We start from the raw sequence: 25160 nt of genomic DNA on the forward strand, positions 1-25160 counted from the left end.
ATCATGGCTTATAAAAATAAAAAATTGTAAAAAAGTATGATTTTTATTGTCATTTGAAATAATACTCAGTTAACCAATATAAAATATGTTTTTCTGTACTTGTAGTCTAAAAAGCGGTTAATAGTCTTGACAAATAACTGAAAAAAAATTAAAATGAGGACCTGCTGGCATTCATGAGAAATAGGTTCTCACAAGAATAGTTTAAAAAAGAGAAAATGTTATAATAATACATCTGATTGGAGAATAAAGTCGTTATTTACAAGTATTATGTAATCCCTAATGAATAGCATAGCATAAATCCCATGAAATAAATGGATGAGTCAGAAAAAAATAAGGGGGTCAAATTTGACCCCTCCGGCCACCAAGGTTGAGCGAAATTGCCGTCCTCCTAGTGTTAATTAATATACATTGGCATTAGTATTTCTCCCATTTAAACCCTCCATGTTTGTAAATATTATCAGTCCATAATTAATTATCAATAAAGAATCCTCCAAAATTCAACAAGATTACGTAAATGACAATAGATTGCACTAAATTCCTCGATTTTCCAATAATTATTAACAATTTATAAGGCATATGGTATTCATGTCAGCTATTGAACAAGTACTGACTAAATTTAATCAAGATGTGTATATATATCTCTCAGTATTAATTAAACAAGTCAAAAAAGAATCATAGGCGATGCTAACAAAATGAGAACTGCATATTGCATCAACAAAAGAAATCACTCTAAATTTCACTCTTCAATTAACAATAGAAATGAGAGCTACATGCTGGTTGCGACAAGATGAAAGTTCATACTTGTCGGGCGATGAAGGTCGCAACTCAACGCCAAAAGCCACACTAAAACACAGTAGGCAGTCTTAAGATCAGCTGATCAATTCAATCACTCAGCCATCGATAGAATATTGAACACTGCAAAATCACGACACTTATCACTGTCCAGAATTGTGAGAATGTCCATAAAGTCTTGGTGGAGGAAAGGTGACACAAAACACAATTGAATCTTAATAACTGGGGCCACCTCCACAGCTTATCTGGAAACGAGCCATCTCGGGGATTTCCCCCCAAGTTAATCTCCCGTCCTCTCCCTCCAAGCACCCATAATTCCTCCACCTTACCCCATCTCACAATCACAGTAGACCAACACTAAATTACATGAGTGAATTAAGCAGATGAGAATAAGCAAGTACAATACAATATTTCAGAACAATTTCAATTACAAGCATAGAAATAGACTTATTATTCATTAATCAAAACAATATTATTAGGAATCAATAGAAATACAACACTGAAATCAAGCATCAAATAGTATTTGAGAGAGCAAACATTAGCATTCATTGAAAAAAAAAGAATAAAAAAAATCAATGATATTTCTCTCCTTTTAATTACTGGAATTAGCAATGCCACCATGATATGCCTTTAAATGAGAAACATGACAAATTTTCTCTTTCCCAGGAGAAACTTCCAGAATAACTGTTACAGGAGAGAGATACTTTTTAAGGACGAAAGGTCCTTTCCACAGAGGTTCCAGTTTTGCCATTTTCTGTTCACCTTTAGAACTGACAGGATGGTTTTTGCAGAGAACAAGATCTCCCACACAGAAAGTGATTTGGGAGTGAGATTTATTATAGGATTCTTTATACCTGTTTCTGGCCTTTTTTAAATTAGCAATAACATGATTCAGGCAGGCTTGTCTGTCATTATCGCTGAGATCATTCTCGAATAAAGATTTTGGAATGTCCCACTGATTAATTAAAGGATGCTTAAGTTCTCTGCCGAAAATTATTTTGGCAGGAGAATAACCACTGCTCTCATGAGAGGCAGTGTTCAAGGCAAAATTTAAGTCAGCAAGCATAGAGTCCCACATATGGTGAGCATTATTGCACAAAATAGCAAGTGCAGATTTTAGATTTCTATGCAATCTCTCTACCTGATTAGAACAGGGATAGTATGGAGAAACAAAAATTTGCTTAACCCCCAGTTGCAAACACATCTCCTTAACGGCATGAGATTTGAAAACTTGTGCATTATCAGAAACCAAATATTTTGGAAAACCGAATTTTGGAAACACTCTTTGAGTGAGTATTGAAACAACCGAACCGGCCGTAGCCTTGCGAACTGGCTCAAGAAAACAAAACTTAGAAAATCCATCAATAAGAGAAAGTACATATTGGTGTCCACCTTTAGTCAGAGGTAAAGGACCCACAAAGTCAATATAAAGTCTTTCCCAAACATCAGAAGGATTGTGCGACGATAGCATGCCAGGAGGTGGAGCATTTCTGGGTTTACAAGTTTGACACAGATGGCATTTTCTGACCATGTCATAAACCTCTTTTTTCATGTCCTTCCACCAAAAGTGTCTGCTAATCTTATCATAAGTTTTAGCCATGCCCAAGTGAGCAGACATACTAGAGCAGTGAAAATATTGAAAAATCATAGGCCTCAAGACCGTAGGCAAAACAGCTCTTCCTCGCTTAATTTTAGAATTCCCATAACATAATAGCTGTCCCTTCAGAAAATAGTTTTTGTCGTTCAAGGAATTATTATTAATCTGATTGAAAATATCCTTTAGAACGAGATCAGTTTCTTGGTGTTTTCGAATGTCGACAAATGACAAAGGCAATTTATGTAACACACAAGAATAAGGAACAGCTGACTCCTTATGAGTGTTAGATTCCACATCTAAATGACTATTTGTAGATGAGGATGGCTCAATGCGAGAAAGACAATCTGCGACAGAATTAGATGCTCCTCGAACATGATGCACAGTGAATTTATAAGAGGATAATTTAAGAACCATCCTCCCTAATTTGCCCAACTGCTTAGGATGAGAGAAAAGCCATGTCAGGGCACCATTATCAGTGTACAAGTGAAATGGTTTTACTTGTAAGTAAACACTGAATTTTTGAATTCCAAAATGAATTGCGTGACACTCCAATTCATAAGAAGAAAATTTACGTTCATGTTCCAAGAGTGCCTTACTAGCGAAAGCCACAGGGACAAAATCACCATTTACTTTGTGATTCAAAACGGCACCAACCGCCAAATTACTGGCATCGACAAATAAATGAAATTCCTCGTCAAATCGAGGGAAAGATAACACTGGTGGATTGGTGAGAGCTTTCTTCAACTGGCAGAAAGCCTCATTTTCAACGGCTGTCCATTGAAAAGGAACATTTTTACGTTTCAAGCGATTCAGTGGCATAGAAATTTCAGAATACCTTGGAATAAACTTGCAGTAAAACCCACAAAGTCCAATGAATCTGGCCACTTCCTTCACATTTCTGGGAACTGGGAATTGTTCAATTGGTCTCACTCTCTCAGGATCAACTTGCAAGGTTCCATTTGTGATGAGATGGCCCAGAAAAGTGAGTGATTCCACACCAAGCTTAACCTTGTCCTCGCACACCGTCAAACCGGCACTGCGTAGTTTGTTGAGGACAGCATTAACATGAGATACATGGTCTTCAGCAGACTTGGAATAGATACACAAGTCATCAATATATGGGTAGACACATGAATATTTCAAATCGCCCAATACTTCATTAATGAGACGAGTGAATATTTGAGGAGAATTTACAAAACCAAATGGCAATCTATTATACTGGTACACTCCGAACGGCGTCACAAAAGCAGTTAATTTCTTAGAATTCTCAGATAATGGTATTTGATGAAAGGCAGAATTGAGATCAAGAACAGTAAAATATTTTGCATCAGCAAGATATTGGAATGCATGTTCAACAGAAGGTGTAGGATAACCGTCTGATTTAACAACTTTGTTCAACTTACGGTAATCAACCACTAATCTTTCAGATCCATCCTTTTTAGGCACTAGAAAAGCTGGCGAACACCAGTTTGAATTGGAAACCTCAATCACTTTCTTATCAAGTAAAGATTGGATGTGCTTCTTCATTAAATTTGCCTTTGGAGGTGACAATGAGTAAGGATGGGATCGAATCGGAGTAGAATCTAGCAGTTCAATTTCGTAGGTCATAACAGATGTGACCCCCAATTCTTGAGAAATCACATCAGGATACTTTGACAATAAACCCTTCAACTTATCACACAACGTAATTTCAGTGGACGACAGAACATGTGATTCGGATGAGTTACTAACTGGCGCCGATTTAAACGCTTCGCAATTGTCCGTAAAAGAAAAAAGAGAATTCGGGGCAATTTCAAAACTGACGTTCGCCGGACGAATAATCATCTTTGAATTACAAATGAAATCCACACCCAGTAACACGGGAAATGGGATTTTAGCTAGATAAAACACGTGGTTCCAAGAAAACTTGCCTATTTGAACCTTGAGTGAGACAGAGGAATTAATATGAAAAGGCTGCCCCGACACCGTGATTAAATCGACGTCAACATTTTGACGAATAATTTTTCTCCGGCAACATTTCAGAGAAGCAAAGAAATCTTCATCACACAGTGAAACTGAACACCCAGTGTCAATTAGAGCCTGGCATGGCATAGAATGAAGATTAATAGATAATATTGGCAATCGAGTCGAACACTTGTCACGGACACTCATCAAACTCACGGCAGGCTGAGTAAATCGTCGTCTTTTGCGACACTCGTTCACTTTGTGGCCAGGTTTATGACAGTAAGAACAATTAATAGGAAAAGAAACTTCCCTAGGCGCACTGGAAGAGGCAACAGAAGACGGATTCCTAGAGATACGATGGAAAGTGTTGGAATATTCAGCACAGTCCATTAAATGTTTAGAAGCCTGCGTGATAACAGAGTCCAATTCTACAAATGTGTTAGGCTGATTTGAGAACATAATTGCAGATTTTGTTAAAGGATTTAACCCTTGAATAATGAGTCGCACAATAGAAGACTCAGAATACTGCAAACCCAGCACCTGAGTGGCATTACGCACAGAACACACGAAATCGTGGGGCGTTTCGCGAGGGAACTGAAATCTCTTAACTTTCGTAGTGATCAAACGATCAAACTCTCTGTCACTAACAATTCTAGCCCAAACTTTTTCTGTGATTTGAGACCATGCGAGATTCAAGTTTAACATAGACAACCAAAAATGACGAGAGCTGGCAGGTAGTTTAGATACTACAAGGTACAATAACGTTGACAGAGGAACCAAAGACAAAGAAACGATTTCATTAACTTTTAACATGAAATTAAACCAATTCTCACTGTTTGACACTTCAAATGGCGGAAAATCACTGAGTAATTGTTTGACAATTACTAACCCTTCAGAAACTGGCAATGTCTGAGAAGCAGACATTTCGTGAGAGACGTGAAAATCACTGCTTTCCTCGTGCGTTGGGCGAGGTGGAACCACTTCTAAAGAAGATTCCCGTTCATTATTAGAAACTTCACTTCCTACGGACACATTAGCCGTACCCCTGGCCTTACGATCCTCGCCCGTGGTTAAATAAGTTTTTTCGTACGGGTTGTCAGTACCACCAGGCATTTTGAAAAGTGAAGTAACGACAACGAGAAAAAGAGAGAGAAAAAGCGAGAAATAAAACTATCTCTCATTACTGGAAGAATCCAATAGAAAAAGAGGGGTGCGAGAATAACTAGCTGCTATCCAAATTATCAAGAACATTACGAGGATTACGAACATTAAAGTCAAATGGCATATGACCACGAGGAAAAGTCGGCAACACTAGTCACGTAATCCCACACGAACCAAAAAGCACTTAATGGAACATAAAATAACTCACTTTTAAGAGAAGAAACAACCAGAAACTGCAAAAAGTGGAGAAATAGTGGAGAAATGTCACCATTGTCCAGCACTCGGAGACCTCGACGAAAGGACAGGAAATCGAAACTCAACTCTGCTACCAAAATGTGACGTTACGTCGTAAAATCTGGTTGATTTTTCACGTAAGTCCAGACAAGGGAAATACTCCAACCGTCGGTCACATGCTGGATCAGGGTAAGACTCCACAAACAAGAAAAACAGCTCACAAGAAAAAGGTAGCCAAAAACAATTTACGAGTTATTACCGTACGATATCTATTCAAAGTAGAGTATGCAAACAAATCAGAAATATTACAGAAAACAATGATAGTAAATTCATGATCCCAAGGAAACATTACCAGCAGAAAATTGCTCTAAAAATCTCATGGCTCACAAGACATGTGACTCCCAGCAGGTCTCGACCAGAAAGAGGGCTTGCCTATGCAAGGCGAGACAGCATTTGAGGGGAGGGCTTCTTCCAGGGAGTGGAGGGGTAGCCAGGCGAATTCAACAACCGCCCACTGATGCGTCACTGCCCCTGCAGAAACGGCCGCTCCACAAAACACCATTCCCTGGTTTTGAGACAACAGCCAGCACCCAGAATTTTCCCCTCAACTTCTGGGTTTGAGACATCAGAGGAATCGTTCATTGGAACACATGGAGGGGAAGGAGATACTGGGGTGAGGTGTTGGAGGGAGAGAGAGTTTGTGATAGGACAATGGTAAAACTTCTCACTCCAAGTGCAATACTAAGGCCTTAGCACCGATTTCCCCTTGCTTGCCAAGGAGAAGTATTTCTCCGCAGTAGTCCTATATAAGTCTTGCATTGCAGGTAGGCTGGTTCGGGGCTGGTTCGGAGGCTGTTTCGAAGGCTGTTTCAGAGGCTGTTTCCAGAGGCTGAGTTTCCAGAGGCAGGGTTTTCAGAGACAGGATTTTTCAGAGACAGGATTTTCCAGAGACAGGATTTTCCAGAGACAGGATTTTCCAGAGACAGGATTTTGCGACACAGGATTTTGCGCGAAAATCCTTTGCGCGAAAAACCTTAGCGCGCTAAGTTCTGCGGATAAGTTCGGAGGAAGTTCGAGGAATTTCTGGGGGGGGGGTACCAGAAAATTTTGGGGGGGGGGGGGGACACTAAAAAATGCCACATTATTGTGCAATTTTTATTATGCTGTTTAACTTCAATATTACGAATTGTTCACTTTTTCCTCGTTAATTTGGTGGGAAGTGTCATTTTCTTTCACGTGTAGTATTTATAGGCGTTTATTGGGGGTGAGAGAAATAAGTGTCGATTTGGGATATTCATTTAATTTTTATTATCACGTTAAATTTTGCAGATTATATTGTTCGCTTTTTCCTCAGATCCGCCACAGGTGTCTCTGATGCTGGGTAGCTCTCTTCGGCCGGATGGAATCAAAGAAGGCGATGACGTCTACTTCGAATGCCACGTAAAAGCCAACCCTAAGGAATATAAGATTGCTTGGATGCACGAGGTATGTACAGTTTCTGCTGCGATAAACCAATTGAAATGAAAATTCCATTCCCACCTCCGTCCCTTGTGGCACCGTTAGACTTGAGACGTCGACACAAAATGTACTGGTAACGGTGGTATTCCTCAGCCTACGCTAATCTCTCGTGAGGAAACAGTTTTTCATTGAGTGAGGTTGGGAAGGAAACCTCGCGAGTAAGGTGTTGCAGTATCTATGGCGATTTTTTAAACAGTAAAAAACATCTCGCCAGCTCCAAAGCTTTTTGTATACACATGGCCGCACAGCAAGCATAATGGGCCTTTACTCGATGGAATTCAGTTTAAATTGAACAGCTGTTGGAATATATTCCCCTATCTGCACTCTTATTGGTCCATACTACATACATATTGCATACTAGCACTCACCAGTGGTATGATAAGGACTTTGATTTTTGAGGGGGATTCAATTGAATAGTAAACCACACCGGGTAGTACACGAAATAATGCTTTTTTTTTAGTTTATTTTTGAATAAAGGAATTATAATTCGTTAATCATGTAAATAACCTTTATTTGAATACTTTAGAGGTTCCGAATGAAAACGGAAACATTTGATCACTTCATTTAAAACTAGTACGACTGCTGCGATACGAATTGTTTCTGCTGTAGGATCATGGTGAGGAGATACGGTTGGTTCTATTCATAGTGACACCTCCGACCCCCAACTAAGATTTCTACGAGTAGGTAACATAATCTCTATCAAAAATATGTTTTTGCGGAGTTAATCATGACATCATAATTACCTCACGTCAGGGACGCAGCTAGGAGGTGGAGGGTTTGGGGGATAACACCCCCTCCTCGCAGAACTCCGAGAAATTTTCAAATTTAATCCATTTTACTTAATTCGATAAATATTACATAAGTAATAGTGAAAGTATTAATAAAATATCCCAAAGAAATCCCTAAAACTTACCATGTTTAACCATTTATCTTAAACATTTTCTAGGGGATGGCACCCGCACCTCCCGTACCCCCAGTATTAGTTGCTCCTAAACTCCCTTAGTTCCTAGCTGCTCGTCTGCCTAACGTTAATACGTTTGTATGTTTTTCCTATCTTACAGGACCGACTACTTGTGCAAAACACTTCGGCTGGGGTGATCACAAGCGGACTGAGCTTAGTGTTGCAAGGGGTGAAGCGAAATAATGGAGGCAGGTATCGCTGCTTGGCCACCAACACGGAAGGTGAATCTACGAGTGATCCAGTCAGGTTAAGGGTGCAATGTAAGTAAATAAATTTATAAATATACTTGTTCATATTGTCGTCTTATATTTTACGAGCATGATGCGCCCGCTCCCAGCGGGCTTCCCCCGCTCTTTTCAATGCAGTGCCACAGAGGGATAGGCGCGTTTCTAATTTTAAAATGTAGAAAAAAAAGGCAGGGTCTCAGTTACAAATTTAATTGGAATGTTCATGTACAAATTGAGGTCAGAGGACCTCTTTAAACACAACATTGGAAGTAATTACACTATCCTCCGTAAAACGCACGTGATGACTCATACTTACGTATCAACAGAAGACTTGAATGTGGAATCAGCCGCATTTTGATAAAAGTTATTTAAAGAATGCGAGATATTGTTGCAAATGAACAAATGTATCAGTTTGTGCGCCGTTAACGTCAGGAATATTTACCGGTTCTTGTTTTTTTTTGTTTTTGTTAGTAAGATATGCCATCGTATGTTCTCTGATAAATTCTGTGCATTTTGGTACCTCATTTTTAGAGTTTGGTTGCGTATAAGTTGATAAAAAGGTATCTATACAGTAGAAATAATATAGAAGATTGTTTCAGTTAGAATATTTTTTTTGAATCGCGAGAGAAGCTGTTCCAATTTTGTTTGTTCAGACGCGGCGTTGAATTTATGGTTATGATAAGAGAACGCAATATAGAGTATAACGAAGCTTTTGCGTTCAAGGTAAACAGCATGGATTTTCAACCAAAAAATGTAAATTCCCCCCCCCCTCCGGTTTATGGACTTCCGTGCATCCAGCCTAAATTGAAATACTCTGGTGTCACGTAACTTACTCCCACTAAAATTTACAGCGAAAATGAATTTTACCTTCTCGCTGAATCCGCTTAAAGAATTTTTTGGTTTGTTATGATGTACATTCTGATTTTGAGCGAAATCCCACCCGCTCACATTGTTAATGATGTCCAAAACATATTCAGCATTAGATTTACACTTATTTCAAAGTCATTTAGTTTGAATATTGGTCTCAACTTCGGATTGTCTTGCATGAGTCTGTGGCAATTAAATAGGTCGATCGGAGGGGGGAAAAATACGTGAAATAGAAATGAGGCGTGAAAAGCAAGAACGTGGGTTTCTATGTCAGTCGAATATATGCATACATTGTATGGTGCATATCTTACCTTAGAGCACTTTTCCGGCCGTTTTTCCGTTCCGTGGTTGGGATTGAAAAATCTATGCCTTCGCGTTCATGGTGATGCATTTTCAATGGCTCTTTTAATTTATACATTATATTACAACTCTTTTTGGACGATTTTTCAATTTGTACATTATTTTATATCATTAAGGTAACTTAATTATTTGCACCACTTACGTTAGGGACAGAAAAGTCTAGTGAAAGGGGAGGATGAGTCTAGTGTAAGACCGTGATAGAGGGATATTGGGTTAGCGGGGATATAAATCACGTTTTCGGATATGAAAAAATCAAATGGCCTTACTCCGAGGTGGATAAAGCATCACAAATATGGACATTTATTTATTTATTGAGTTTCTAAAATAGCACTAAGGCCTCTACATTGGGTCACTTATAGTAATAAATAAAATCAAAGTATATTTCAATTTCAATAATATTTATTAATAAAATAACAAATAACAATTTTAGCAACAAAAAGTAATAAAACAATGGAAACAAATCAGAAATAAAGGCGCTGCAACAGATAGCTGAAGCTATTGGCTGTCATTGCCTCTCGGGCCTTCCACCGGGTTAGGCACTCCATTTCCGTTTCCATCTACGTTTCAATGAAGTACTTTTTCATCGTCCTCAGGGGTCGTTGGCGCCGAGTGCACAGGTCGCGGGATTATATACAATCTAAAAGTTGAAACAATTTGAAGCTATTGCATAAATCAGGTATATCGTGGGCAGGGAAAGTGGCAGGGTGGTGTTGAAAAGCGAAACGGGTATAATATGCTTCCTAGTGTAATTGACAGACGGAATTGAGGTTGGTGAAAAGCTTATTTTATGTCACTTTATCTATTCACCTGTCTCTTCAAAGGAATGGGGTCAGCTAAAGGTGGTTTGTAAACTGCTTTTCGTGTTACGTGTAAAGCTATTAGCAACCTTACGGCAAAAAACCTGGGATAATAACCAGTGGCGGATCCAGAAAGGGGCTAGAGGGGACCGTAGCCCCCCTGTTCCCCTTGAGTATCCAATATACTATATATATAATTAAAATGGCAATTTTGTTCGGACCCTCGCTATAACCGGGAGGTAACCCCCATGACCCTCACCTATCCTTCCATTGTCCTTACCCTGGATCCGCCACTGGTAATAACGATATCAACGTGTCTATAGTCGCTCCAGTCTGCGCTACCGGCGACCGCGCGGCCAGAGGCCTGCCCCTTGTTCCCCTGGTGGTGGGAGCGTCGCTGGAGGAGCGGCTGAGCGTGCGGTGCGAGGTGTCTGCGGATCCTCCGGACGTGGCGTTCTCGTGGCAGTTCAGCAACTCGGGCGAGGGCTTCGAGGTGCCGTCTGGGAGGCACGCATCCTCCAACGGAACCGTCTCCGTGCTCGCCTACACGCCCAGGACGGATCACGACTACGGCACCCTCTCCTGCCTCGGAGCCAACGCCATCGGACGACAGGCCGCACCGTGTCTCTTCCAAGTCGTCCCAGCAGGTATCGGTTTAGAGCCCTCTGCGACAGAAAAACACTTCCTAATAATCACTGCTCATCAAATTGTAAAAGGGGTCGGCAACGATTCAAAAAATTTCAATTTCACGGAATATGAAGGCCCCACAAAATACCTACCTCTATTTTGAGAAATTTACGAAGTAATTAAAAAACCAAAGTGCACCCAGGAACCTCCTGGTAATAGAATATGGTGAAGAATAATCTTTATTTATTTTTTTGTATTGCAGGACATCAGGTATTAATAAATCATTGTCTGTATTTTATTAGATTATCTGTATTTTTGTAGGGCACTTTTCACTTGTATATATCGCGTACGTGAATTAATATACATTATCTTTAAACGATTCCATTTACTTATGTACGTAAGAATAGTTAACGCATAGTTTTCCGGTCCGCAAAAATTCTTACGTGGGATAGCATGCGAGCCACCTTTCGCCATCTTTTGGGTTCAAACTTAATTTATACAATCAATATCTATTAAAATGCATGGTTCACTTCAATTGTTCATCAGGTAATTCATAAATTATTATATGACTTAAAAATCAGAACAATGTATATGTGTTATATGTATGTGAACTGTATATTTGTCTGATAAAGTAGTGTCTCATTAGAGTTGTAGTTGATGCTGTCGAAATTATGTCCTCCAATTTTTAGCTCATAGTGCATGTCCATTTTTAGCTTTCAACATGCATAAAAAATTCGTTATTTATTATTACTATTTTAATTGTATTATTTTATAATTATTATATAATGTTAAATTCTGCCACTGTAAACTGGCAAGTATGCTGCACATGGACAACTTTAATAAATAAATAATGTACCTTTTAGAATGCATCTATTAAAGTTAGACTGAATTTGAAATACATATTACATAGTGATCACGTGGCTCCAGTGAATCCTCTATTCAGCACCATACATCCTCTTGCTTTCTTTCGCTTCGCTTCATCAGTTCGCCCAGCTCCGCTGACCAACTGCTCCGTGGGCGGCAACCGCACCGCGGCCGAGGTGGAGTGCGCGGCTGGCTTCGACGGTGGACTGCCGCAGTCCTTTCTGCTGGAGGCGTACGACGCCCGCACCTCTCGCCTGCGGCTCAACGCTTCGCGCCACGACGCGCCGCTCTTCCGTCTCGCGGACCTCGCCCCCGGCGCCTCGCTGCGCCTCGTGCTCTACGCCGCCAACGCCAAGGGCCGCTCCGAGGCCACCGTGCTCGAGGATGTGGCTCTGTGGGACGCCGAGAAGAGAACCACCGGTAAGTGCGATCCGCATATTCCCCAGAGATCATGCGGCTATTGAATTGCAGTAATTGTTTGCTCTAAAAGTAGAATTTAGTACGGTGCACGCCCTAAAATGTATATTTTTATCACGATTGATATGGAATGGTATGCGAATCGAGAAAAGTATAAAGCGGCTTTCATTTTCAAACCATTTTTTTCACTTTACAACCTAAATTAAAACCGTTGAAACCAAAGTCTACCGTCTAAATGCATGCGTGTCGGTCAATCTACCTTAAATTAGAGCATGGAAAGAGGATTCAGGACCGTTCTGTACCTAGATGGATTATATATTTAGTAATGGCTACTCTGACCAAGTATATTATGGACATATAGATCTCTGGAACAATGAAAGAGATGAACAATTACTTAAGCGTACAGTGACGGAAAAAATTAACGCAAAGCTCATCCGTCTAAATACGGCCAGCCCAGGAACTACAGTAGAGTGAAAAAAGACTGCCTATTCCGCGTCGTCCAGCCCCTAACAATTAGCTGCGTGTGCAATCTATTATGGCCTATGCTTGCTCCCCCATTTCATTGGAAAACTCCTCGGCGTTCGTAAAAGCAGAATGGTAAAAAATTTTTAGCCGCCTTGAAACTTCAGAGAAATCATTTCCCTGTTTCAAATTTATCATTGTAATGAACTGCTAAATACTCTGTTTCCAGGAATACTTCCAATCTATTTGATTAGAATCACATGAAATCTGCAATTATAAGTAAACTCGAAGTCGTAATGTTTTTTTAAGAAAATTTTAATGCCCACATTGTGTTTCAATAATAAATTCCATATGGCGTTTGAAGAAATTCATCGAAATTGTTATTAAATGTATGTTCAAATCAAATCCTCATAATTAAATAAAACTTAATTTTAATACCCAAATGACCTGTGTAAATCCATATTTCAATGGGAAGTTTAATTAAAATTAAGATTCTGCTGATAAGATATATGTGAATTTAGCTTCAAATTTCTTTTAAGTTCCCTAACCTGACGTGAAGTGAGAATCACAAAGTAGTATTATTTATGATCTTTTATGTACTGCCATGTTAGTTAAATAACTTCAAATATCACTGAAATTCACTCTAATTGACGTCATCAATTATTTGCCTTTAACCCCATAATTTATTCTGTCATTGAATAAATAAGAGAGCATTAATTTTATTTCTATATTTTTTTCCGTATCGATAGAGGTTAATTAATATGCAGTTATATTGATGTATCTCATTGACTGACACATTTTTCACATAAATTTTAGCCATAACTCCATGATTTTCGGCTCATTTTCCTCTTATTAAAGCGGAATATTCTTTTAGATCGGATCCAATTTTACTTTTCCTTGTCCAACCTAGGATTGTTCCCCTCTCTTTCCTAATACCCAAATATATACTACATCATACGCCGCTTTGCCGGACTCGATGACGGTGGGGTATAGTCCTTGACGGCCAAAGCGTCGGTCGCGGGTTCGAATCCCGCCTGAGTAGGTGATCATGAAAATCTGTGTCGTTCTTCGTTAATCCTCCGTTGCAAAGGCATACATGAGATGTTTACGGGGAGTTGGAAATAAATAAATAAAATTGTTATTCTTCTATCTTGCGTCTCGGTCGTTTCCTGCACGTCAATTAATACCTATAATTCGACACATTTACTTTTTCTCTCTACGTACGTAGTCTGGTCCACCAGTACATCTTCAATGCACATTTCAATTAAGCACCAATTACGTAAGTAAACTCCTCAAAAGTGATTAAAGGAGATATATACTTCTGTATAGTAAACGCGAAGCAAACTTTTTTTTAACACAAACTGGTTCTCTGAAAATATTTTTGCCAAAAACAATACCACGATTAGAATAAGTAGTATTCATGGGATGGTTATATGGCTTTGTCGTGCCTCATAATTGGATATTGAAATATAGGAAATTAAGCTATAAATTATATGAATAATCAAAATTAAAGGTAATTAATCGAATTTTCATCACTGACAGGTAAAGGCAACGAGTCACTCATTTTTTTTACTTGCAGCATTTGGGTTCGTAATTTAGTCTTTTGAAATTAAAAAAATTCCTAAAATCGATCTCAAAATAGTATATGTGATAAATTCATAAGTACCTAATTAACATAATTGTGCTATGACCGCATTTTTGACGCGGAATTCCCACGCAAAGAATTAATCGAGTGTTACAAATTGTTGAACCTGAATAAACACCATAAAACGCAGAGAGTAAATTATTTGCAACATTTCGATATAACATTAGTTCCTTGATGATAATAGAATATTCAAAATTTTGATAATGTACAATATTAATTCTGTCGGAAAATTTAAATTCAAGCCTAAAATTTTATCCACTTGATCGGTTTCTCAGTGTTTTGAATGGAATACATACACGGACATCCAAAATTTCAAGACTGAAAATTCAGGTTTTAGGTTGCTCGGTACTATGCTCTCGTAGAGATTCTAGGCATTTACTCTTGAAATAGGGGAAAAAGCATCGGCCCTGATATGATGCACGTGAAGCGCATATAACAGTAAGGAGCGAAGCTGAAATACGCAGACAAGGTAGCCAAAATCCACTCTTCAGTTAACTATCCAAAAGGTTATACAAGATTGCTGTTAAGTGTCAAAAAATGAGCGCTTAAGAATAGGGTAGTTTCCTTCATCAAAGAAAACGAAAGGCATTGATTGCGATTCGTTACCCACCATTAGTGTATTCATAATACACAAATTATTTGGTTTTTGAAATACCGGTTTAGACGAATGGCAAGAGTCAAATTTTATCCTCATTTGAAAAAGGCCAGATTGGCGCCCATGCGATTCCACTCCGCATGACGTCACAGGGACCTAGTTTCTACACGAGAGGATAGGAGTTATACATCGTCTGAGGTTACCAATGCATGCATGAGGCACAGAGCTCAGGGAAACATGTCTTAATAATCACCTATTAAAACTGGCTAAGTTCGGAAAGTTTTCTTCGTTTGATAAGGTATTAATAAACCTTTTTTAAGCCAAGCGCTACCATTCAGCAAGGTACTCAGCTATCCGCTAGCATCCTGCGACGTATCAGCGCTAAGCCTCGCCTCAAGGTCACCTCACCGGGCGGGAGGGGGAACCAGAAATACGACGTACGGAGATATTTCCCGGCATTCATACTCAAGCGTCGCGTTTTCGCGCGCTTGAAAATTTTCACTTTTCATTTAATCGCGAAAAATAGATGTTGTCATTTAAAAATCTAAAAGCGTGAAATACGTACTCCAGGAGTAATAATCTTTCGATTAAAGCAATAAAAAAATAATAGGAAACCACCCTATTCGATAGTCCTCTCGATATCATATTAGGTTCTGCGAAATTGTAAATAGGTATTGGAAAAAACCTACGTTGCCTGTGCAGTACCTCATCTGCCGTCAACAAGATATAATCCGTAGAACCTCAGATTTTCAGCATGATAATTTGCACACTTCAACACCGGAGTAATTGTGCTCTCATGAAATATAGATTTCCAATTTGCCTGTCGTATTCAAAGATATCCCCGGGGAGTTCACTCCATTCTAGTTGACTCGTTGGAGAAGGGTAAGTCGAAAAACTGAAGGAATACTTCGTACTTGGATATTTTACGCTTTATCATACTGCGACGCAATCTCATTGAATTTCTCCGGTAAAAGGGGTGTAATGTTTTGAAAAAATTCGGTTGTATTTGAATATTACGAAAACAACATTTTGGATGATGTGCGTATTCAAATAGTTCCTGAGCTGGCCGCATTCAGGTGTCAATGAGTTTGCCGTAATTTTTTTCCGCCACTGCAATGCTCTGGGTGTAGTGAACACCTATTGGTGGAGTTTAGACCCGCGATCATTGAGTTAACCGGCGAGGCTTTAATCTCGCCGTCACTGAGGAGAGCATCTAATCGGTGTCGATGCTAATGGACATGGTGGAGCAGTGGCGTAACTAGGAATATGCTTTGGGGGGTATCGAGGGGCACGAGAGGGAGACCCACCCCAGGCAACGGGGGTACCGGAAAATTTTAAAAAAATTACATGCCAGGCATAAATTACATAATACATTTTACATTAATTTGCCGTTTACAATTTAACTTTACGCAGATGCAATTATTATACGTCATTAATAGACAATAGTTTAAAAAATTATTTGTCAGAGGGTTTGGGGGGCTATCTCCTCATCCCCCCATAGTTACGCCATTGTGGTGCAGCTCCTTTGAATCGGAATTCACTCGGAAGCTGACTTTTTTATCAGGCACCATTTTTATCTCATGCTATTAAAAACAGCTCAACTACTAACAATGATATACATGAATTGCAAGGAGAAAAAACTTCCGGGACGGGGAATCGATCCGTGGACCTTTGGCTTATTGGGCCACTGCGCATCCCACCGCACGATTTCTGTATCAATTGTACTGAGGCTCATGTCACGAGATGTTAAGCCCTCGCGGTCCATTGAGGATGGCAACGCGAAGGAGAAAGGACATCAACGAACCCAAAACCTGTTGAGTGCTTCAAAAGACTAATGCCGCCCATAGCGGTACATGTAATATGTATTTCGAAGTCTGCGCGTCTACGGCGGTGAAATATACATGAATTGCCATGAGAAAAACCCTGGATTTCAGGAACCTGGATAGCGTTGCGGTCTGATCCGTGGCCGGAAATCGTACGTGATGTATGATCTTAGGTTTTCCCGGCGTATTTTCCGAATGATCCCCTGAGGATGATCAGGAAGTCGCTGCTCGAAACGTCGGGAAACATGGACAACATCAACCGGTGGAAAACCCGAGAAACTTTTCTGCAATATGAACGTGGTTCGATTCTCGGTTTAGGGGATTTTTTCATGGTAATTCATGCATATTTCATCTCTGTTCATGTATTCAAATGCTGCATACTAACGATGAGTTTCATATATCACTATTCTGTAATATAACCATCATTTTCTCTCTGTGTGCCCACTTGTCAGAAATGGAAGGAGACGGTGCAAGCTCACTTGGTGCCGTGACTCTGCTAGCCCTGCTTCTGGGCGCCTTGGCCGTCCTACTCGCCGTGATCTTGGTGTCTGTGATAGTCATTGTTCGTCGGCGATCAGCGGCACCCCCTCGTCTCTACTGCTCATCTACGCCTTTGCTGGACTTGATCGGTGGCGGGAGCGGTAGGGACTGTTCCACGGGGACCAGAAGAAACAGAAGAAGACCCTGCGATGTCGACGGAGACGACATTGCTGAAACCAAAATGCCTCTGGTATCCGGTGCGGACGATCGGAGCAAGGGAGACGGCTTTTTCGACAGTAAGACTACAATCGACGTCAGCCAGGATCAGTACGTTTTGTCGTACGTCATTAAGCAGGAGCAATCGCCTCTCATGAATGGGGCACCGAACTCGAGAATGCCGGGAGACGGGTGCCAGCCGGACATATTGGCGGAGAAGGCGCACAGTAAAGGTAGGTTAGCGGTGACTGTCATTTGCCTTCTTTTATTGATTCTGGATTGAGCTATTTGACTGAAATCAGGGTTGTCAGGGAATCTTTACATTTTCTCCGGGTTCTCACCGCGTTCTTTGGCTTTTGTTGACAACGGGTTCGCTTAATGCAATCTCCGACTGACATCGGCTGAAATTACAATCAGCGAATCTTTTGTCAACAATAGCCAAAGGACGCGGTAAAAGCCCGAAAAAAAATGAAGATTTCATGTGATCAACGCCGCAAAAATCTTTATTGCTCTGAGTAATTTATTCATCTATTTTGTTTCGACATTACTTTATATTGACGAATTTTCTCTACAACAGTTTTCCTTGTATTCCAACAAATGTCGTGCTTGATAGAGGATTTTGAAACTCTCGCTAAACTGTCTTGAGTAATATAACTCTGAGTATAATTAATCTCAAAAGCAATCAAGTAACGAATATTTGGGTGCATGGTAACTGACCTTACTGTGCATATAAACAGTTTCAAATGAAATTGAAGAAAAGGGATAAGAAAATGTGGAATGATAAATATGAAGGATATGTTTGATAAATTTATGAAGTATGGACTGAAAACAAAGCTGTATTATACGCTAAGCACAGTGAAATCAATCTTAATGTTAATTCTCTCTTATCCATTTAGGTTCTGTCTTTGCAAAGAGGCCAGAGTTTTTGTTCCATAAAAATGGTGACGATCTTACGGATCCAAACTTCCCGCCGCCGCAGTGGGAGTGCGCCAGCGAATCGCGTTGGCTTCCACCACTGATGTCCCCTACGTCACCGAGGGCAGCGCCGCCTGTCGTTCTGCGCGTGCGCACCTCGTCATCTCCGCCGCCCCTCTTGGACAGCGATGCTCCCTCATCACCGAAAATTGTAAGCACCGATAAAGTATACGTTCAAATGTAACACTTAAGGAATTTTCCAAAGTGCGTGTTAAGTTAAACATGAAATTAACTAAAAACATGATATTAGAATTGTGGCATGGCTCTATAACCCCAGCCTTGCGTATTTTTTACATTTTCTGCCATTTAACGAGAACTTAGTGAATTCATTTCTTCCCTACATTTGCTAGAAGTGTAAATCACCTGCGAAATGTGTGTTGATTCGTATTTTTCAAATTAAAAAGCACGCATTGTAAAGAACTTCGATGGTTTAGTAGGTATCATGTGCTGCTGAGAAGGTGGTAATTAAGGAATGGGTCCCCTATGCCGCGTATTTCATTCTTAAGTTTTTTTTAGCTCGTTCAATCCGTTTTTACTCATTTACAGTTTTCAACTCGTGGTAAAATTTGTTGTATTTTATTAATACACTTTATATAAGACTGAGTCGTATGAGTTTTCGTTTTTAAGAATGGCCAAATTCCAAAGGCAGGATATAATCAATGCTAGAGGAAAGACATCGTGACTAATGAAAAAGAGAGATGGAAATATTCCACAAATTAATTTCACTAGCGCGTCGCGTTTTAACCGTCAGGCCATTTTAGAGTACAATAAAAAATAATTTTAATTTAAAGAAACTAATTAAAAATAATAGTAATTTAAAATAATAGTTTAAAATAATAATTCAAATAAGTGAATTAAAAATATTATCTATTATGATCACCATGGTGACCACCCGCTTCAACAGGCGGGTGACTGAGAGCAGTGTTCATCACTACAAGCATTAGGCAGGGGACTCGGCGGAGAGGGTTACCTAGTGTTTTAAACGACACGTTAACGCCAAAGCCGGTTTTTTTTTGTCCATCATTATTCATAAAATGAAATATCTTTCTTTCAGGCCACTTTCAGCCGAGCTCACGCTCCTCTTAGTCCCGATGGAGCTACAACTCCCGAAAATGGCCATCTTGAGTGCAATCCGCCAGTTATGCAGAGCAAAAAGTCACCTGTGTACGAATTAAGTGGAAATATAATCGAAGAGAAACTTCGTTCTCGAGAGATACCGGAGAGTTGTGTTTGAATCATTGGTCAACGAAGAGAGAGATAACAAAAGACTGGTCTAATGTTTCATTAATGCACGAGGAGAGGTGAGAGTGATTTGCGTACGACCTTAATGTTGTGAATGTAAACACGTATTGAAATCACACAGTTCATACTTCAATCACCATTTATACTCCATTATAAATAATGGCTTAATATGACCTCCTAGTGTTTTGCTAAAATCGTTATTATCATCTGTGATGGGATTATTTCATCATCGACGGCGTGATGTGCAGTATGAATATATTTTCAACACCGCGTGACTGTATTTTTCAATGAGTTTAATTCGCGGATAAATTGGAGGAATATACAGTGTCGAGTACGTGGAATAGAAATTGTTATTTGAAGTTGAATATGTGTTGATGCATATAGGGTAATTATTTGAAGCTGTTTATTTTCAGGAATATCTGCCAAATTGATTTACCTGCGTCACAAGTGGATAATGTGAAAGTCATGATTTAAAAAGCAGCAAAAAATTCTAATCTCATTTAATACTGCAAAGAAATATTTTCCATTTGCTTCGTTTTTTCCATAAAATTTAAGTTTATTTATTTATATCAAAATGGTAAGTATATATAACGTGTGGAAGTTACATCATTCTATGACTCGCTCAACTCTTACGTGAGAGTTATTTACTTGAGTGAATAGGCTTGTGTCAGGTTAATCGGTGAACTATGATTTTTATGTTGTCTGGTGAAAGATTTGTGAAGACTTTGCTCAGCATTTGAGCCGGGTTAACGGGCCCATATTTTCTGGCGATCAGGTTTCCGACTCGGCCTCAGATATCAGAAAGTGTTGGGGTCTAATTATGGCCCTCGCCTTCCCCACCTGACGCCGCTTTATTGGCTGGTCTACGTGTCAAATCTCTGAATGATACCGCCATTTTCTCGTGTCCCTGTTATTTTCGTAAAGTGGCAGAGGCGACTTTCCAAGCAGAATTTAACAGCATCCCCAGTGTACAGTTAAGATTTGTTTTTATAATTCTCTATATATGCTCTCTGACTAGACGGTCCGAAAGGCCAGTGCAAAGGTAAAAACCCCTCGCCCGAACCGTGTTCAAGACGGAGAACTTCCCATCGGAAAACAAGAGCAACGCATGACCCTCTAACCCCCCTTCCCCCGAGAGAAGTTCCCAAAAATAAACTAGTCTCATTAAGTTCAAGATATATAAATCGCATCCAGTTAAGTGAAAAAAATTCCACCGCTCCACTTGTATTTTTTTAATTGACCTTGAGTGGTGGCCTGAGCAGGAAATCGGAGAAAGCAGCAAAACACAGAGCCAAGTAACCACTAGTTATTTGTCCTGTATGCAGTGGTCCTTTTGACTGGAATTGTGTGTTATTCTCCTTCGCTGGGGTGCAAAAATAGTTATTCAGCCCTTTAATCATGCCTCCGCCAAAAAGATCGTACTGAAAGCTATCCAAACACATGTCGCATATACGGAATATTGTTCTTTTAATGCGAACGTTATGTATTTCTTTCACAACTCTCCAAGAGTTATCAGCTGTTGTTGTGTTTTCAACGGTTTCGTGCTCAATATTAATAACCTGTTGTGTTTAAATCAATGTGGGAAAAAACTTAAAGTGAAAACGATACGTTCGGATCGTTTGAATGTTTCTACTCCTGTTGTTGTGCAGACCATAGAGGGAAAAAATACAACGGAATCCGTATGTAAAAAAATCTTCCCTCTCATCCATTGAGTGCGATAACGAAGGACGTTGGTTTAAATGACTATTAAAACCTTATAAAATGTCTTTTGTCGTGTGTCACTCAAGAGATTGTAAGAAAATAAATTTTTTAAGGAATTTTGCAGAAATATGGTTTTATTACTAAACGACGCGACGTGGGTTTAATCTCTTAACCTTCCCCAAATGCGAGTTGCGCACTTTTACTACCCAAAATTATTTTCCTCTGACCTATCTTCTAAGACCAAATATGTGATAACAAGTGACTTTTAGATATGCATCAATTATTTTTTAGGATAATTCCATGACCTAGTAAATTAAAACTTACATTGGAGAGCCACCTTTTAAGTATCATCTATTTAATTTATTCGGTAATTCGTCTCCCGTCGCAATCCGCCACAAGTAGTGGGTATTTTATGAAGTAAAAAAGCCAATTTTCGAAAATGTTGTAGTATCGGACAGAATAAAAACAAAAACGGGCTAATTTTTGCAGTTTTCGTCGTCAATTTTCGTGATTTAGTCGAGGCATACCTAATATTTGGATGCCCCAAAGTGATCACCGCCGCGTCGTTCGCTGCGAATCACTTGTTCTCAGTTTGACAAAAATTGTGGGAGGCACTTCGCGTCTAACAAATAGTAACATGAAAGATAATCGGAAAAAAACTTTGTTGCCTATTCATGCAATGTGAATAAATATTATGGATTGCGGTACTTTAAAACCAAAATATTTTATCACTCTACAATAATTTTATATTTTCATCTCTTTTACAGAAATTTACGGTCACCAAAAATCACCTAGTACTGAAGTACTAGGACTTGAGTACTGAAGTGTCTTTTGTATTCTATTTCGAGCAGACAACTTCACCTGTTTTTTGATGGGCTTCCGTGAGCTTCATTTTTCAATTTGGTAAGCTATTTTGGAATTTGATTCATTCTGCACTGAAAAGCACTTGCTGCCTTTTACCTCTTACGTGCTCCATAGTATTATATTTGGAGGCTACCGACAGCTGGGGTCATTTGCACCGTGATGGAAAGGTAAGGGAGGAAGGGTGGAGAGAAACCCGGCGTCGTCATTAGCCTGCTCTTAACCAAGGGGACCACCGCTTAACGTCCCATCCGGCGGACGGAGTGTTGCGCTTGAAATGTCCTCGACACAGAATTAAATTCTTTTAATTGGTCGCACCCCAAAACTTGCGTAACTGGTTGCTTCGGGTCATTGTGAACCGATTTGTCAACGGATTTTGGGAGTAGCTGCGTGTTGCAATTTGTCGTGCGAACTTTCGCGCCCATTGCAGGTCGCATCATCAGGCGATGAAGGAAGCATTTCATGACAACGATGCCTCTCGCTACGAAAGTCTACGTTCCAAACCATTGTGAGCCGAGTTGAGTTTATTACGATTTACAAAAATATTTGTCAATACATTGGTGTCATTTTACTGCTACTCAGTAAATAAGTTGTTCGAATAATTTATCTACATTTTTATTTTTTTACTTTGCAATTAGATACACAATAAACATTACATAAAGTATTCCCAATGCACGGTATCAATATTTATGCAGAGAACATAAATGGAAACATGAATTTCATAAAAGAGGGAAATGTATTGAGCTTTACAGCATTAGAAGAAATCAGCCTGCTATGTAAAACAGACTGATATAAGACTACAACAGAATAATGCGTCGGGTCACAGGTGGTCTTCAATTCACTGTAAGGCCTACTCCCTTTCAGTCTATCTGGAGATCCTATTCTCTTCCATTCTCTCTTTCGTTTCCCTATCATTCTACCCTCTAGCACCGTTTTCAACATCCCCTCCCCGCTAAATATTCCCTCTATCCATACCTTCTGTCCCCTCCGTATCTCATTTAAAAGCTGCCTCTCCTCGCCCACCATGTCCAGCAATTCGTCGTTCCTCCTCCTCTCTGTTCATTTTACCTTCTCCATTCTTCTCCATACCCACATCTCGAAAAATATGATAAACAATAAATAAGAGGCTAGAAAAAATTTCAATTTCGAACGACGTAATTTTATTTTTAAAAAAATCTAAGAAAATTTTAGTTGGGTCAAAATTCCTATATGATCCAATGTGACCAATTAAGGGTTAAGCACGGATCACGCGGTGTCTGGAAATTCTCTGCCACCTCCAGGATATGAACTTGAGCCCACGGGGAGGGAAGGAAACACTCTATCCACCACATCAACCTGATGCCCACCTGCTTCATGATACGACGCGTTGAATCATCTAATATGGCTCAGAATTTATGAATCGACACTGAAAAGTTATGTTGCCCCATCTGACTGTCATTAGCTAGCACACCCTCGGTTCCATTCCCTTCCCCCCCCCCTACACATACGCATTACACCCTCAGCGGTCTCCCCAACCCAAGGCGTGTGCTTTCCTGGAGACTGCACGGTTCTCTGGTAGTGATGCAGTGGAAGGTCACGGAGCGGGGGAAAATATTTGGAGCACTCGCCATCCATACGTAGTTGACTCACTCTCCGACCTTCAACATGCTTGCACTGCCAGCTCTCGGCAGAATTTCTGCCAGTGTGAGTTTGGCTCTGACGGCGTGCAGTTTACTGAGACCATATTTTCAGACTGGGGGCGGGATAGTACAGCCCTGAAAAGTGTGCAATTTCTGCTACACCGTTTCGCTAAACAGTTTTGTTTTATTCCTTGTTGTGTAACAATATTGCAAGTTCAGGTGAATGTGTAACTGGTTAAGTCTTCGTCTCTTTCGTCACTCTGCTTGATCGACGTTGATGGAATGATAGCCCAGGACCTGCTCGCTGTGATGGAAGTATCACTCTGTGCTGTGGAAGAAAAAAACTTGTGAGTAAATACATTTTCTTGGAAATTTATTACTTATGCCATCCGCTCCTGAATACGTGAATTGGAAAAGTGGATGGGACGTGGATAATACGTTCGGGATATCGTTCGTCAGTTATTACCATTAAAATTATAGGACAATGATATTCTATTGCCCTCTCGTAATGAAATGGCTTTGATTTCGTCTTACCATAGGCAACTGAGTCGCGTTGAAATATTTAATCTCATGAGTAAATCAGGAATATGTGTATTATCACGGAAAATCATCTTCAACTCTTAAATTTTATTTATCAAGCACATATTTAATCCATTTTATTTCATGGCGACGTGAAATTTTCGTATTTTTTTTCTTCATGACATATTTCTCAAACCGTGTTTACACGATGCATTTACCCGCGCAAGTACGTGGAGGTACGAATGTTCGGATGGACGCACGAATATAGAACAAGGAAATCATTTCATGGACGTGAAGTCGTGAATTTGCACAATATTCTGTGATCACACGATATATTATTGATGGTGAATTTGTGTACGCTTATATTCGAGAGGGTAACTGTGAAGTGTATCAATGAAATTCGAGTCCACAAATCAGGACTAATTGTGTGTGTTATGTACTCCGGGGAAACTACCGGCGCGCCGGCGCCGCGGCGTTTTAATGTAATAATGCTGTTTTTCTAGCCAGTTGGTGCTTCACATAGTTAATGACTGATATTTTTAATTTTTTTAGATTTTTTATATTTCCTAGCGTATACTATTCAGTAGCGGATGCAAAAAAAACTCAAGGGTGGACGCAAAAGATATCTTTAGCTTTACTTTTTACCTTTACTTTTA

At 39.7% G+C, this 25160-nt stretch overlaps 1 protein-coding gene across 1 annotated transcript in view; it reads left to right on the forward strand.

Moving 5' to 3' along the window:
• The window catches only part of LOC124162786 (hemicentin-2-like), a 135589-nt gene extending 113967 nt beyond the window's left edge, over nucleotides 1-21622 (forward strand). Inside the window, exons 8-14 of the mRNA XM_046539422.1 lie at nucleotides 7083-7213; nucleotides 8308-8467; nucleotides 10782-11105; nucleotides 12070-12369; nucleotides 17344-17820; nucleotides 18484-18713; nucleotides 19617-21622. Of these exons, the coding sequence (XP_046395378.1) occupies nucleotides 7083-7213; nucleotides 8308-8467; nucleotides 10782-11105; nucleotides 12070-12369; nucleotides 17344-17820; nucleotides 18484-18713; nucleotides 19617-19796 (1802 nt within the window). The 3' untranslated portion in view covers nucleotides 19797-21622. The remainder of the gene's footprint in view (nucleotides 1-7082; nucleotides 7214-8307; nucleotides 8468-10781; nucleotides 11106-12069; nucleotides 12370-17343; nucleotides 17821-18483; nucleotides 18714-19616) is intronic.
• Nucleotides 21623-25160: the final 3538 nt, after the last annotated feature.

This window comes from Ischnura elegans, chromosome 7 (assembly GCF_921293095.1).
Source record: "Ischnura elegans chromosome 7, ioIscEleg1.1, whole genome shotgun sequence".
Classification (NCBI taxonomy): Eukaryota; Metazoa; Arthropoda; class Insecta; order Odonata; family Coenagrionidae; genus Ischnura; species Ischnura elegans.